This window comes from Panthera tigris, chromosome A1, assembly GCF_018350195.1.
Source record: "Panthera tigris isolate Pti1 chromosome A1, P.tigris_Pti1_mat1.1, whole genome shotgun sequence".
NCBI classification, from domain to species: Eukaryota; Metazoa; Chordata; class Mammalia; order Carnivora; family Felidae; genus Panthera; species Panthera tigris.
Genome location: NC_056660.1, coordinates 220,794,168 through 220,809,716, shown reverse-complemented (window position 1 = coordinate 220,809,716; position 15,549 = coordinate 220,794,168). Strand labels below are relative to the sequence as shown.

The 15,549-nt window shown below is 36.6% G+C and overlaps 1 protein-coding gene across 1 annotated transcript in view; it reads right to left on the bottom strand.

Moving 5' to 3' along the window:
- The window catches only part of CDH12 (cadherin 12), a 291,099-nt gene that overhangs the window by 24,990 nt on the left and 250,560 nt on the right, over positions 1 to 15,549 (bottom strand). Inside the window, exon 8 of the mRNA XM_007075935.3 lies at positions 5,541 to 5,677. Coding sequence (XP_007075997.1) covers positions 5,541 to 5,677 — 137 coding nt within the window. The remainder of the gene's footprint in view (positions 1 to 5,540; positions 5,678 to 15,549) is intronic.

Here is a 15,549-nt window from a genome sequence, read left to right as displayed (position 1 = left end):
CTGAGTTCAAGCCCCCCGTCGGGCTCTGTGCTGACAGCTTGGAGCCTGGAGCCTGTTTCGGATTCTGTGTCTCCCTCTCTCTCTGCCCCTCCCCCACTCAAGCTCTGTCTCTGTCTCTCTCAAAAATAAATAAACATTAAAAAAAATTTTTAAAAACCTGATTTCTAAAGAAAAAGGAACCTTTAAAAATACAGCCAGTTTTTTTTTCCTCCCAATGAACACACTAGAGAAAACCTATTATTAATTTTAAATATTTGCAATACCATAAAGCCCTTAGATATTCTGAATTCCTGGAGAGCAAGAGCTGAGTCATATTTGTCTTTAAGCCTCCAGAGTTTAACACAGAGCCTAGTACATTCTAGCAAATGAAATATATGAATGTCAAAAACAGACTAAACTGAGAAGCAAAAGTGGGTTCAATACAACCAATAAACCAGGAAACTTCTGTGGATCATGACCCACGAGCACAATGATTGTTGGTGTATTTGCCTTCACCTACGGTCAACAAGACTATAGATGCCATTTCACTTCATGTTCAACTCTCTATAATTTAAAAAAAAAATTCTTCTCAAGTGACTTTCTTTAATATAATCACAGAAAAATAAGTAAACATGGTGATTTTATACAAATAGTTAATAAATGTGAGTCGGTATATATCAAATTTCTGAAACATGCCAATTCACTACAGAACTGTAGGTAGATAGATAGACAGACCTAGGTAGATAGATAGGTAGATACCTAGGTAGACAGATAGACAGACAGGTAGATAGAGATGATAGATAGATATGATGACAGATATGGTGATGATAGATAGATAGATAGCAAGACTAACAATAATTTCAATTTAATTATATGTATGTTGCAAATGTATAAATAAGTTTTTACTATTTTGTACTTATGCATATGAAAGTCACTATGACTAGTTTAACTAACAACTTACTTAAAATATATCTAATAAAGCACAGACAAGTGAGCAACCGTCCCTGTGGAATTCTGTTTTGCAGGGAGAGAGTCCAGGACTCCCATTATCTTTCGGTCACGACCCCAGGTGTGACAGGGGCTGCAAAGGAAATAACTCTGAGCCTCCATTTCCTACCACTCACAGTGTGGACCATAATCTTCATCTTCATTTAATGTATATCAAGCTACAAGACTTGTTTAGTTTATATTATTATTATTGCTTATTATTATTCTAGAAAAATTAGGTACTTTCTTCTCCTTTAGTATAAGAACATAATTTCAAGGCTAGCAACGTGGCATGCAGGCAGATGAATTCCTCAGAAAACTGTACCACAAAATCTATTTCTTTCTGTTTAAACAAATCTATTCTTTCTGTTTAGTAAGCTATAACTTACTAAACGTCTCTATTTTGGTCAGTTTCTAACTACTTCTAAACTTTAATATCCTTAAGAATAGACTTCATCTTGTTTTTCTCATAAACCACAACAAATCGTGTTTTGCATATAAATGACACTCTGGACAAGCTTATGACAACAAATGTATGAATTTGTGTCTAGTCTGAATTATGGATAGTAATGCCAGAGGTTAATTTTTCTGTACATACAAAGATGATATCGTATGCATTATGTTGAAGTAAAATGAAGCTATAACAAAATAGCTTTATATGCCAAATAACCTCAAAAAAAGAATTACCCAACAATTTGATCCCAACTCATAATGGTATATTTACATACAAAATTTTCCCCAAATGACAGTTAGTGAGTCAATTCACTGATACTTGAGCTGTTCCACAATAAATGCAAACAATCCATTGCCATCTGGATAAATATATGACTGAGAAAAGAATTGTCTCTGGTATAATTTGTTTATTTTGTAATTATATAAAATATGTTTTAGGGCTTTAATGTAGATATTTTAAATTATCTTTGTCTAATGATATTTGTTACAGCAACACCAAAAATATATTGGAAACATTTGTGTGTTGATAGTTTCTGATAATTTGAATGAAGTGAATTTTTGGAGTTTCTATCTTTTTTAAGATTCTCAAGAATTAGTATCATAAAAACAGCAAAGCAGTAACGCATAAAAGAATTATTAAGAGTCTTATAAATTATTTGGACCTCCAACTATAGCAACACTGATTAATGACTGCTGTTTAATTAATTAAAGTTATTCAATCATTGTAACATTTCATTTTGCCTGAGATTTTTTATGTAAGGGTCAGGCTCTATCATATGCTAGTTCAATGTGCAATAAGGTATACTTACGTGTTTTTTTTCTTCTTGCCAGTATAATGTAAGCTATTTCTCAGTCATTCACCATGATAATGGTTACCTGCTTAGCTGGCTAGTTTGATCGGTGAAAACAGCCTTATGCATTAGAATATGAATACATTTTACTTTTAAACTCTGCAAACTCAAGCAAAATAAAGCCCACAATAAACTATTCTTACTGTAAATCTTAATTATCATGAGGTATGTGTTTAGTCTCTTTACTTTTCACATGAATGCATAGCATTTACCCCAGCAGACTTCCTTGAGGACTCTAAAATACAGTGGTCTATGAACAGATACTAGAACAGGTCAGGGAGATACATATTTTAGAAATGATTATATATATGGATATATATGGACATATATACATATGTAGCATATATATACATACATATATGTGTGTGTATTTATGTGTTATGTGTCGAAATCCCAGTTCTACATATTTCCCAGTGAGGGCCAACATAAATAATGAGAATCTACTCATGAGGGTTTCCTAATTTGCATTTAAGTAAACTCTAGAGCCAGCATGTGCCCCAATCATGTCGATAGCTAAAAGAAAATGAATTTCTCTAAATATGAAAAATCTAAAATTGAGAATCTACTTCACTGAGAAAGCACAAACTCTTGTCTCATCTTCTACAAGTTGGAGCACAAGGCTCTGACTGGAGGTGTCAGACCTGCTATTATCATGCAATGATGATGTTTGGGTGGTCTACATAGCCACTGGGGAGAAAGAGACCTTCCAGAACTACAGAACAGGTGATTAATGAACTATCTGCAGGCTTTCATCTTCAGTTAAGGTACAGAAGCCTACTAGTCCTACTTTGAAAAATATGCACGTTGTGTGTGTGTGTGTGTGTGTGTGTGTGTGTATTAAGACGAAGGTTTCAGTAAGATTAGATAGTTTTCTAATGAATGATCTTTTATTATGGGAAATATGTCTTTGCTAAATAAAAGTTATTTGAAGAAACTGTCTCTGCTTAGCTGTCACTTATTATGTATAAGCCATTAGAGTGAATGGTTCAGGAAGGTCTTATAGTCTATAACACAAACAATTCATTTTGACCACATTTGCCGAAGATCTTAAAACTAAACTTTATTTTCTAACTACAGTATGGTGAAGCTACCCCCCAAGATTCTGGATGAGTAAAATAGATGAGAGCTGACATGAAAGAAATGATGAGAAACAAATGTAACTGTAATCGGATGTGGTATAGGAGGAGAAAAAAGATGCCAAGCGTGAAAGCAGTCTTCAGGAAAACACCCTAAAGAAAACAGGTGTCCTCCAAAAAGGGAAGACCAGCATTCTGATCTCTTGACGATATGTCTGCTCTAGCAGCTCTGGCAGCTGACTGGATGATCTGCTCTCAAAGCCTGAGTACAGAGGACATACTTTTGTAAGGAGATGGCAGGACAGAGAAATCATACGGTACAAGAGCAGCTTGTAAAACACCTGTTCAGCGTAACAAGGATGGGTGAATTTCCTCTGGGTCAAGTGGGCAAACCGAAAGCTAAAATTGAGAAACCATGTTATAAACTCACCCAAGAAGACTGCCTTCTATGCAAGGGGGGCATGGAATTGAGAAGCCAGAAGATCTACCACTGAGTACTCATATCACATTCCTATGCAGATGGGATGCCCAGAACCCGCACCGTCAGATAACTCAAAGTTCACTTAAGAAGACGATGTTTGGGCAGCAGCCTTTCCTGCCAGTCCATTTAGTCCTAGAAGCAGTGGCAGCCAATGGAGTATCGTATCGGGCAGATAAGAGAGACTTGTGTGTTTCCCTCTCTCTTTTCCACTCTGACAGGCTGGAGAACGTGTACCCTACAAGCGAGGGGTCACAGTTCCAACTTACGGTGTCACTGAGTTCTGCAGTTATCTATTGCCATGCCACAACAAATAACCCTAAAATATAGTTGCTTGAAATAATTACTGTTTTAGACTTTCTCACAACATTGTAAGAATCCGGGCAGGGCTGGTCTGGGTACATGTTCTGTTTCACACGGCATTGGTGGATGTTACACTGTGGTATTCAGCTAGTACACTTTCCAAGACAGTCTCACTCACATACTCAGCACCCTGGGAGGTACGATGGGAAGGTTGAGCTGAACTGGGATAGTCAACCTGACCACCCACATGTGACCACTCTAGAATGGTTGTCTCAGGGTAATCAGTTTTTTTTTTATGTGACAGGTCAGTGTTCCAAGAAACAAGGTGGAAGCTGCATGTTCTTTTTTGTAAGTCTGACCTTTAATAATCAGAATAACCTAGAAGTAATGAAATCAGTTAAAGACATCATTAAGGCCTGAGAATAGGTGTCTGACTATTCTTGTTTAGTCACAATTGTTGAAGATAAACGAAACTGTTTAATATTTACACCCACTGAGTGGAGACTGAACAAAAAACCCCTCAACAGAAATATTCACATTCAGCTCTCCCCTGCACAGAAAAATGAAATTAGCTGCCAAAGTAGCAGATGGACAAAATAAAATAAGAAGGAAACAAAATGAAAGACACTCAGAAGGGATTTCCCCAAGCCTTTCACAAGACCAGAAGCAGATGACTGGGAGATGCACTTATTTTGCAAACTACATTGAAAACCAAATGTCACCATTCCCCCGACTAATCTGTTACCTGAGGAAGCTGCGATGATATCCTAGGTTGTCCAGACAAACATATATGGCCCATGCCACTTTCAGTCTAGAGGACTGTCTTCTGGACCAAGCACACACCAACACAAGGGATCAGTCCTAGCAATCCTATTGATTCTGAGGGATTCCTTAAAAAAAACCACTTATAGCTCCTGCATATTCCACAGTGACATTTATAAAAAAAAATCACATTAAAATTACATTCTACGAAAAAGAGAGAAGGAAGAGGGGTGATTTTAAGAATACTCTCTTCAGTTTGAGAAAATATTTCAGAATGGGCTATTTTGTGTGATAATGAATTCCTCCTGCCTGGCCTCTGAAGCTCCCAATATTGTATACAGGGGTCCGGCGTGGCAGAGAAGCTGGAAAGCTGGCAGATTTTTGCAGGCACAGCATTGAAAGGGATGAGGTCACACAATGAAATGCACTCACTGCTAGATATTCATGCAAGTCTGCAAACAGGGCTCATTGGCGGCTGTCACAATTTCTCCGGACTTACGCTACGAGGAAAAGGAACAGGTTTCTGAGTTTCCCCAGGAGACCACTCAGCTGTCAGTCCAAAAATGAAAAACAGCTCAGCAGGGACTCGTTTAAGAGTGTTCAATCCAAAGAACTGCAGTATAACATTGATTCTGTCCATGCCATACTTACTAACTTTACTCGCAATTATGGAGAAATTATACTGCGCGGTGCTTTCTCTGTCTAGTAATTCATTAGTGGCGATGGTTCCTTCAGTTCCATCTATTGTAAAGTAGCTGTCCCCATCACTCTTCCAATCTATGAAGTACCTGTATATAAAAAGAGTAGATGCAAATGTGCAATGATTACACATTAATCATAATGGCAGTCAGGCTAACTTGACACAGTTCCTTATTTTTCTCCCTGTAGCTATTACCCACCTTGCAATAAAGAAGAGTGTAAATGACAGCTTCTTTATTGCAAAGTCAGTATGCTCAAGGGGAAACTGGAAATAATGAAAGATTTAGTACTCCTGCTGTTCATATTATTTTAGGGTCTTGACACCTTGAAAGCTCAGCAGAGACGAAAATTCTAAAGCTGACCATGGGTTTCCTTAACCTGCTGAATATTAAAACTTTTCCAAGCAGTAAAAGATTCCTTAATGGTGGCTGCGGGAAGAACTGGGGGTGGGGGAAGCATCTGGATACAGCTACAAAGAACTTTGGCCAGAACAGAGGTAGAATCTTCATTTCCACAGATAGGAAAAAAAAAATCATATTATGGAAACTAAGGGGCAATTTTGTAACTGACACTGTGGAATTTATAGAGAAGTATTTCCCTCAAACACATATAAAGGAGACACTGTTGTTTTATTACTCTATGTCAGTACAACTTTTTAAAACAAACAAACAGTGAACAATGTCCCTTTATCTCCTTTATTAGTTAACCTTTTGATAATAACAGATGTTACCTTCTTTATGTGAAGAAGCTGAACTAAAACATTCCAAGAAAATTAATTACAAAAACCAGAAATTGCAATTATATAAATCTTTATGCAGCAGATAGAGTAAAAAGTCTTTTTAAAACACATATTTTCAATCATAGTAATAAGCATTTTGAAATCTTAGCATGTACCAGATAATGTTCTAAATGCTTACCTGTATTACCTTATTAAATCCCACAAAAAAACAAAAAAAAAAAGAATTATTCATCTCCCCACTTTGCCTATGAGGAAACTGAATCATCGAGATATTAAGGAATCTGCCTCAGTTCACATAGAAACTTTTAGAGCGGATATTTGACACACGTCATCAGTCTTTTCCATATAATTATCATTATGTAGTCTTACCAATTTTAAATAGAACTTTATGTGAAAGAGCTCTGCTCATCAAAAGGCTCAACGTGCAATGTATTTATCACCAGTACTCTGGCCTGGGAATCAATACAAACAGACATCATCGAAGTGAGCCCATCTAAATCCCCAGGCCAAAGAATCCGGTTGTTCATTGTGGAGTTAATTAAGCCATGCATTTCAAAGTAGAAAGTTATTGTTTTGACAGGTTGGTTATTTAAAACTGGGGCTAGAGGGGGCGCCTGGGTGGCTCAGTCGGGTAAGCATCCGAGTTCGGCTCAGGTCATGATCTCACAGTCTGGGAGTTAGAGCCTCACACAGCCTCAGAGTCTGGAGCCTGCTTCAGCTTCTGTGTCTCCCTCTCTCCGCCCCTCCCCTGTTCATGCTCTGTCTCCCTCTCTCTCAAAAATAAAATAAAAACACTAAAAAAAATTAAACTGGGGTTAGTTTGCATCTCATTTCGGCGCTAGACTAAAACCAATTGCTTTCATAGATGATATTTATGACTCTTAACTTGTTAATATTTGTTGGTAACTGCTAGGATCAGAGTATGGGCCATGCTGTTAGTCCGCCTTGGATACTTTCGTGGTTGATTTGAGGGGTGAGAAGGCATTGATGTCTTATGACTTCAATGTTGCATCCTGTCTCATAGGAATGCTCTCAGAAATGAATATTACAGAAATAAATATATAAATGAACTTAAGGCACATTTACAGGTCAGAGAGGATAGAGTATAATAGAGCTATCTCCCTATCACATAATCTCCTTTTCTGAACAAGGAAGCATTTTCTCACAAAACCCCTTTCCAGTACCTTTATTCAATTGAGCATAAGGATAATTTAGAAGAAAATGGCTACTGAATCTCCTTAGTGACTATAGCATTTCTGGAGGAAATTGTTGGTGTAGAGGAACTGGGTCCGATTGTACAATTCACTAAATATTTTCGGAGTGCCTGCTATATACCAAACACTATACTAGAGTTGAGAAATACAGTAAAGCACAATGCCCACCAGTGAGAAGTCCAGTTGGGAGACACAGACAATTTCAGCGCCTGATAGGAAAGAGAACACACCAGGAGTGCAAGGAAAAGACGCCCAGTTCAACACCCGTTGGTTTAGGCAAACTTTCCTTCACATGACGTTTGATGACATTAGAAAGTGATACAGGAATCGTTTGGGACAAGAGTGAGGTAGACAAAGTGAGGAGAGGAGGAAAGGCATTTCAGGAGGCTGCGACAGCCATAGCAAAACCATGTTGTGGGTGGGGGGAGCTAACTATAAGCTGCTGGGAATCATGAAAAAATATCTGAAAGGCACAATCATATGGAAAAAGTTCAAAGATTTAGGTCAAGGAGGGTGGTATAAAGTACACTGAGGAGGTGGGGCATGTTTCTATGGCTAATGAACATTATCAAAGCGGACAATTTGTAATCTGGTAGGGCCAGGGAGTTGATGGTAATTTCTTTTTTTTATGTTTTTATTTAAATTCCAGTTAACATACAGTGTAATATTAGTTTCAGGTGTACAATACAGCGATTCAACACTGCCCTACACCACCGGGGCTCATCACAGCAAGTTCGCCCCTTAATCCCCATCACCGATTTCCCCTCCACCATCCACTCACCCACCTCCTCTCTGGTAACCATCTTTTTTGTTTTTTTCTTTTGGTCAAGAGTCTGTTTTTTAGTTTCAAAATCCTTCCCCTCTGATACCTAGTCTCCTTGTCTTCTATTTGGAAAACGATGTCCACTTAACAGTGTAACAGTGAGTGTTGTTGTAAAGATGAAATGAGATAGAATATGTGGGACTCGGCATAGAATCATGCGTGTGTGTACATGTGTGTGTATCCCTTTTCTCTTTCCACATTACCGATTATTTCGTTTTACTTCCTAGATTAAAAAAAAAAAAAAAAAGATTCCCTAACATAAAAACATATGCTTACTACTGGGACCAAGTTGTGACATTCACAGTCTTCAACTTTAAAATTCCTGAACCACAGAGCTCCCACACAGACCTCTGGGGTACAAACCATGAGCACAAACATCCAGGCCCTAGTTCACACAATGGTGTTTTTCGTTTGGCACTCATTCACTATTGTCTGGCATCTAATTTTTAGCTCCGTCACCGTATTTTTTGGTGCCTCCTTTCTCCGGATGTTATCCTTTCTGGAATCTTTTTGCCTCCTTCTGGAGTTCTACTGAAACTTATTTGAACATTTTCGACTCAGCTAAATATCTTCAGCGTCTTCCCATAACTGATCAGGCTCCAAGACTGTAGGTCCTGTAGTACGTCCTGGCATCGTCCTGATGCCCTACCTTTGGGTGACTGATCCCTGTGCCTGATTGAACAATAACCATGAGGCAACAACTACCATTTTAAATTGTGATGTTTTGCCCAATATAGCAAGTAAGAAATGACCCCCATCAATGAAGTGGAAATGGAGGTACTCCAACATTTCCTAGACATTTTCAGAGAAGACATGACCGTGTCCTAAAATGTCTAGATTATTTTCAGGAGATACACCCTTCCAGAGTGCAGATCACATGTTTACTTTAGGTTTGCCACAGTCCACAGCCAATCTAAGGGTACAAGGATATTCTAATTGCAACTGCTCACAACAGTATTGCTATGAACTGTCTAATTTGGCCTCACTCACCTATATAAATGAGAAAACCCCTGAGATAGAGACTCTGAATCATGTTACCCTTATTTGTTAAGTAGATGAGATTTAAATTTTAAAAAAAGGTGTTTATGATCTATATATAATGAAATAAATGTATAGTTCATATAAGTATGCAACCACCGTTGCTAAGAAACCTGTTTTCACAATTGAATAGAAATCAAAAATTAAAGCATTAACTTAATCTTTGCAGACCACTTGACAGGGTACAATTTTATTACTTTTCTGTAAATGAGTTTTCAGAAATGCCTTAAAAAGTTTTCTTCTCTCCATTAGGTAAGCATTCTCCTTAAAATTGTGTCTTTTAATTTGCCTAATAACTTTCTCACGGTTAATGGGAAAGCTAAATTCTCAAACACATTTTGTAAAAAGTCCTTGATGGTCCAGAGTTACTCTAAAAGTATTACATCTCATTCTTTAAGCAATAAAGAAGTAGGAGTAATGGTTCAGGTCAAGGTAGAAAATTTTCTCTTGTTAATATGATAAGAACCAGAATCTCTTCATTCTGTCTTAGTCACTGTTTTGTTTTGTTTTTTTCATTTTTTTTGAAGAAGATAATTAAATGAAAGTAAATTCCATTCAATTTATTTTCACAAACATTTTATTGAGAACCTAAGGCACATACGACAACACTTAGGTTATAGTCGCTTCATCAAGAATCACAATTAATTTTTTTTTCTTAGAAATCCCAACATTTCTCTCAAACTTTGTTACATCTTAGTTGTTAGTTTCCTATTAATCCCTTTTAGTTTAGTTTTGTTTTGTTTTTTCTAATCCTCTTCTTCATTCTAACTTTCCCCTTAGGAAAATTAAACGTTATATCATAGACAGTATAGAGAGCTTCTCTTGTTGTTTGCTGTGAAATGAAACATTTTTATAAAATTATAATAATTTGGGGCGCCTGGGTGGCTCAGTCAATTGAGCGTCCGACTTCGGCTCAGGTCATGATCTCACACTCCATGAGTTCGAGCCCCGCCTTAGGCTCTGTGCTGACAGCTCGGAGCCTGGAGCCTGCTTCAGATTCTGTGTCTCCCTCTCTTTCTCTGCCTCTCCCCTGCTCATGCTCTGTCTCTTTCTGTCTCAGAAATAAATAAAAACATTTTTAAAAAATTTAAAAAAAATAAATAAAATTATAATCATTTAATAAAGTCATAAATCTTCTGTCTTTAAATTTTCCACTTGGAGGCACATAATATGTTTATAAATACATCCTTAAAGAAAGAGAAATACATCATAATCCACATTTTTATTAAAATTAGAGTTGTTATATTTTAATTTCCCTCCAGGTTGCTTAAGAGTTTCTTAGTTTTTTATCGCTCATCATCAGGGAAATACAAATCGAAACCGCAATGAGATACCACCTCACACCTGTCAGAATGGCTAATATTAACAATTCAGAAAACAGCTGTTGACGAGGATGCAGCGAAAGGGGGACCCTCTCACTCATTTTTAAAAAGTGACATGTGATGGGGTGCCTGGGTGGCTCAGTCAGTTGAGCATCTGACTTTAGCTCCAGATATGATCTCGCAGTCTGTGAGTTCGAGTCCCACGTGGGGCTCTGTGCTGACAGCTCAGAGCCTGGAGCCTGCTTCGGATTCTGTGTCTCCCTCTCTCTCTGTACCTCCCCTGCTCAGACTCTGTCTCTCTGTCTCTCAAAAATAAATAAACATTAAAAGAATAAATAGTCACATGTGGTCTTCTGACTGTGCATCAGATTTTTATGTATCTAAATGCCAACTTTATCTGTCCCTAGAGTTTTATACCCAGAAACTCAGAAGCAGCTTGCTCTAGTGGGAAAAAAGTAAAGGTTAAGCAAATACTGATTCAGTTTGGGTTCTGCCATTAAGAGCTTCAGTATTAAACAGAACTTTCAGTTTCTCATGTATTACAAAATATGGACAGCTCTATCTGACTAAATAAGGAAGGAATGCGATCATGCCTTTGCCCATGTTTCTCCCTGTGAAGCCTTAGCAAATCCCTCCAGGCAGATTTATTGCTTCTTTATTATAAAATTCTATCTTCTTACTTCTTTTATCTAATATCTATTTTAATTGGTGTTAACAGTCTCTCTCCAATGAGAATAGTGAAATAATTGCATTTTGCTTTGTTGTTACAGTAAGTTTCTATAGAATACTCAGAATTCATCACCAAATTTACTGCTCTATCCATAATATCTTGTATGTATGAGTTCCATTATGTTATAAAATACCTGACTGTTGTTAATAATAGTCTGATGATATTTCAAGCATGGAATTACTTCATGTGTATCTTTGAATATTCAAACATTAATTCTGAAGCCCTTTTCAGGTACCTTCAACTTAACTACTTCCTTGAACTGAATCAAATGCTTGTTGATGCAAGTCACAGTTGGAATTATTTACTCTCTAGTGGCTGTGGCCAAATGTCTCTGCACTACAGACATTCTAACTAGAGCAATTTACCATTTGACACCCAAATATAGACATCATATTTAAAAGACGGCTTTTATTTCCCTTTTTTCTGATAACAAAGCTTCATCTCCTCTTTGCAGTTTGTTTACTGTTTAGCTCCTTTACATTCTGAAAATCACTCACATTCTCTTAACTCATCAACTAGTCTTATAATATTTTCTAGGGAGAGGTTTTTATATCTATGATATATTTAAAGTAACTGATCCTTTGTTAGCAAGGTTGTGGAAAAAAGGGAACCCTTGTGCACTGCTGGTGGGAATGCAAACTGGTGCAGCCACTGTGGAAAACAGAATGGAGGTTCCTCAAAAAATAAAAAGAGAACTACCCCATGACCCAGCAACTGCACTACTAGGGATTTATCCAAAGGACACAAAGATGCTAATTCGAAGGGGCACATGAACTCCAATGTTTATAGCTGCACTATCGACAGTAGCCAAAGTATGGAAAGAGCCCAAATGTCCATCGATGGATGAATGCATAAAGAAGATGTGGTGTGTGTGTGTGTGTGTGTGTGATGAAAAATTACTCAGTGATCAAAAAGAAAGAAATCTTACCATTTGCAACAACATGGTTGGGACTAGAGTGTACTAAGTAAAGTACTAAGTAAAAATGTGCTAAGTAAAATAAGTAAGTCAGAGAAAGACAAATATCATGTGATTTCACTCATATGTGGAATTTATGAAACAAAACAGATGAACATAGGGGAAGGGGAGCAAAACTAAGATAAAAAGAGAAAGGTAGACAAACCATAAGAGACTCATATACAGAGAACAGACTAAAGGTGGCTGGTGGGGTATTCGGTGGGGGCTGGGCTAAATGGGTGATGGGCATTAAGGAAGGCACTTGCTGGGATGAGCATTGGGTATTACATGTAAGTTATGAATTACTAAATTACACTATATGTCAACTTGGATTTAAATAAAACTTATGAAAATAATAAAATAAAGAAACTGATCTTTAAAAATCAAAATAATATGAAATTTCAAATAAATGTGAGAAAAGTCTATTTATAAAAGCAATTAAAGAAATTATAGAGAGAAGGGAATGAGCTATAAAATGTGTGTGTCGTATATGGGGTACTCCCTCAGCATTTCAAGATAAAACAAAGAATGAAACCTCCAGCAGGCAAAAGGTAAATGCAAAAAGTCAGTTATAAACAAATATATAAATTTGGATGTTTTGTCATTTTGAGGAGCTAGCATGAAACATAATAGGATAGCCTGCAAAGTAACACATCACCCTAACTAGTATCTGGACACTTAGCCATTGAGATTTCCTTGAGTATATCACTAGAATAACATAAAATTTTGTCTAAAAATAAAAGCAAATTCATCAATGGATTGGTCAATCCACATAAAAATTAGACCTGTAAGTCTGTATCACAGATCCATTGAATTTTGTCAATAAATCCTCAATTTTGTCTAAATCTTATAAGAACTTTGTGGTTGTCTAAAAAAATGAAAGGCACTGAATCTCAAATAATAAAATTTTGCTTCAATACATACCAAAAATTTGTTAATAAAACAACCGTATATTTTGGGTTTTGCTTTTCCAGCCTGATAAATGTCAATGGTGTCAGTTCAATTAAACATTTTTCAGATTTAGTTAAAGTTGGTGTAAGACTTCAATCAGAGTAACACAGGGACGCCTGGGTGGCTCAGTCAGTCAAGCGTCCGACTTTGGTTCAGGTGGTAATCTCACACTCAGTGACTTTGAGCCCTGCGTCAGGCTCCGTGCTGACAGCTCAGAGCCTGGAGCCTGCTTCAGATTCTGTGTCTCCCCCTCTCTCTGCCCCTCCCCTGCTCATGCTCTGTCTCCCTCTGTCTCAAAAATAAATAAAACATTAAAAAAAATTAAATCAGGGTAACATAAATAAAGTGTTTAGAATACTTTCACGTGTATAATATAGCCCATGGTTACCATATTTAAGGGATTAAATATTGTACATTTTTACTGACTTGTTTTGGCTTTCTACCAAATTTTGTTTAATAAGCTACTCAAAGCTATGAAATTTTAATTATATTTTCAACAATTTTCTTAAAATTGCAAAGCAACTCAAAAACTTAGGTGAGTATTTCAATTGCACTGAAAAAGGGAAACACTTAGCTCTCCATTTAGAATCTGGCTGCTTATGGTTAAATCCTATGCTCATCCTTACTGAAGACATAATTGGATCTTCCTAAGCCTCAGTTTCTCCCTCTATAAAATAATGTCAGTTACAATGTTTCAACAAAACTCACCAAAGTGCCCGGCTCAAAGCCAGGAACAAATTAGCTATTACAAGGTCACCATATATTGATGGTTATCAAATTCACTATATATTGGTGGCACCCAAAGTAAATAAAAGTAAACTTGTCCATTTTGTACTCGTTCTTTGCAGTAGCTCCTTTTTATTGATTGTCAATGGATTGGTCATTTGAGGAAAGCAAAATAAGCTTATTCACAAAGGAATTTCTCATTCTTCATGGCAAGTTAAAATCTCTATCTTCTCTATCGACAACCTTTCAAATGAATTATTCTTAATCATTTCATTGATGTAAATTTAGAGGGAATGCTTCTTTCATTCCCAGTGCAATCAAAATAAGCAGGGAATTCTAGTAAAGGTGTTGCCTTTCTCTAACATTGTCAACCTCACCATAGATCTGCTTGTAAATGGGAGATTCTGATGGATAAATAATTGGATAAGAGCATGTCTAAAGCTTATACATACTCAGTTGTCTCACTGGGGGTAGCTTCTGCTGAGTTTCTGGCTAGTGGAGATCAAGGAGAGATTACAGATATGTAAATCCAGTCTCTGATAAATTACATAACTGAAAACTAGCGTTAAGAAATCTGAAAATGAAATTCACCCAAACTCAACTTTTCTCTTTACTTTTGTTCACACAATTCCATTCCCTTCAATTAAAATAGTTTCTCACCTTCTATTTCATCTCCCTCACCCTTGACTTTAAAGAATTCTTGTATATTTTAGAGAACAGTCCTTTATCAGATGTGTCTTTTGCAAATATATATATATATTAAAATTCACGTTGTGAATGCTAAAGTAAAGAGATAAGGCAAGCAGTGCTCAAAAAGGATTAACTGTTTTATCTTAATGAATATTTTATATAACCTTATGGATAAAATGTTTTCTCCCAATTGCTATCTGAGTCTTCAGTATTTTCTAAGAAAACAGTCCATAAATATAAAATTAGTTGGCTCTCTGCTAAATAATAAAAACCAGAATACCAAAGGGTGATTAGAGATGTACAAAATGAGAAATTGGACTCTACATAATGAAGCATTTTTAAACCTCACTTTAAGAAAAAGAAATCATGTGTTACTCTCTTTATCAGAAACTATCTTTCATGAATCACTTCATTAATTCTAAGCGGAGACAACCTGACCTTTAACACTACCTAGGATTAAGTATCACCAAAATATATATTGCAAATTTTTAGACCACTGGAAAGATGCAGGGAAAATAACTATAAAGAATACAGAAAACATTAAATGAAAAAATAGGGATAATAAGTACAAATGATAGACATGGGGGGGGAAGCAGATAGAACCTTATATTATGGAATATTTCAAAGAAACTCAGGGAAAAAGTAGAAAGAATTATGGAATTTAGGCACTACAGTAGCAGCTTTAAGTGTTAATATCTGGGGAGGTTGCCCTATTGACTTTTTTACTAATGTGTTGTGTTTAGGACCCTCAAGAGAATTATTTGTCCAAAGTT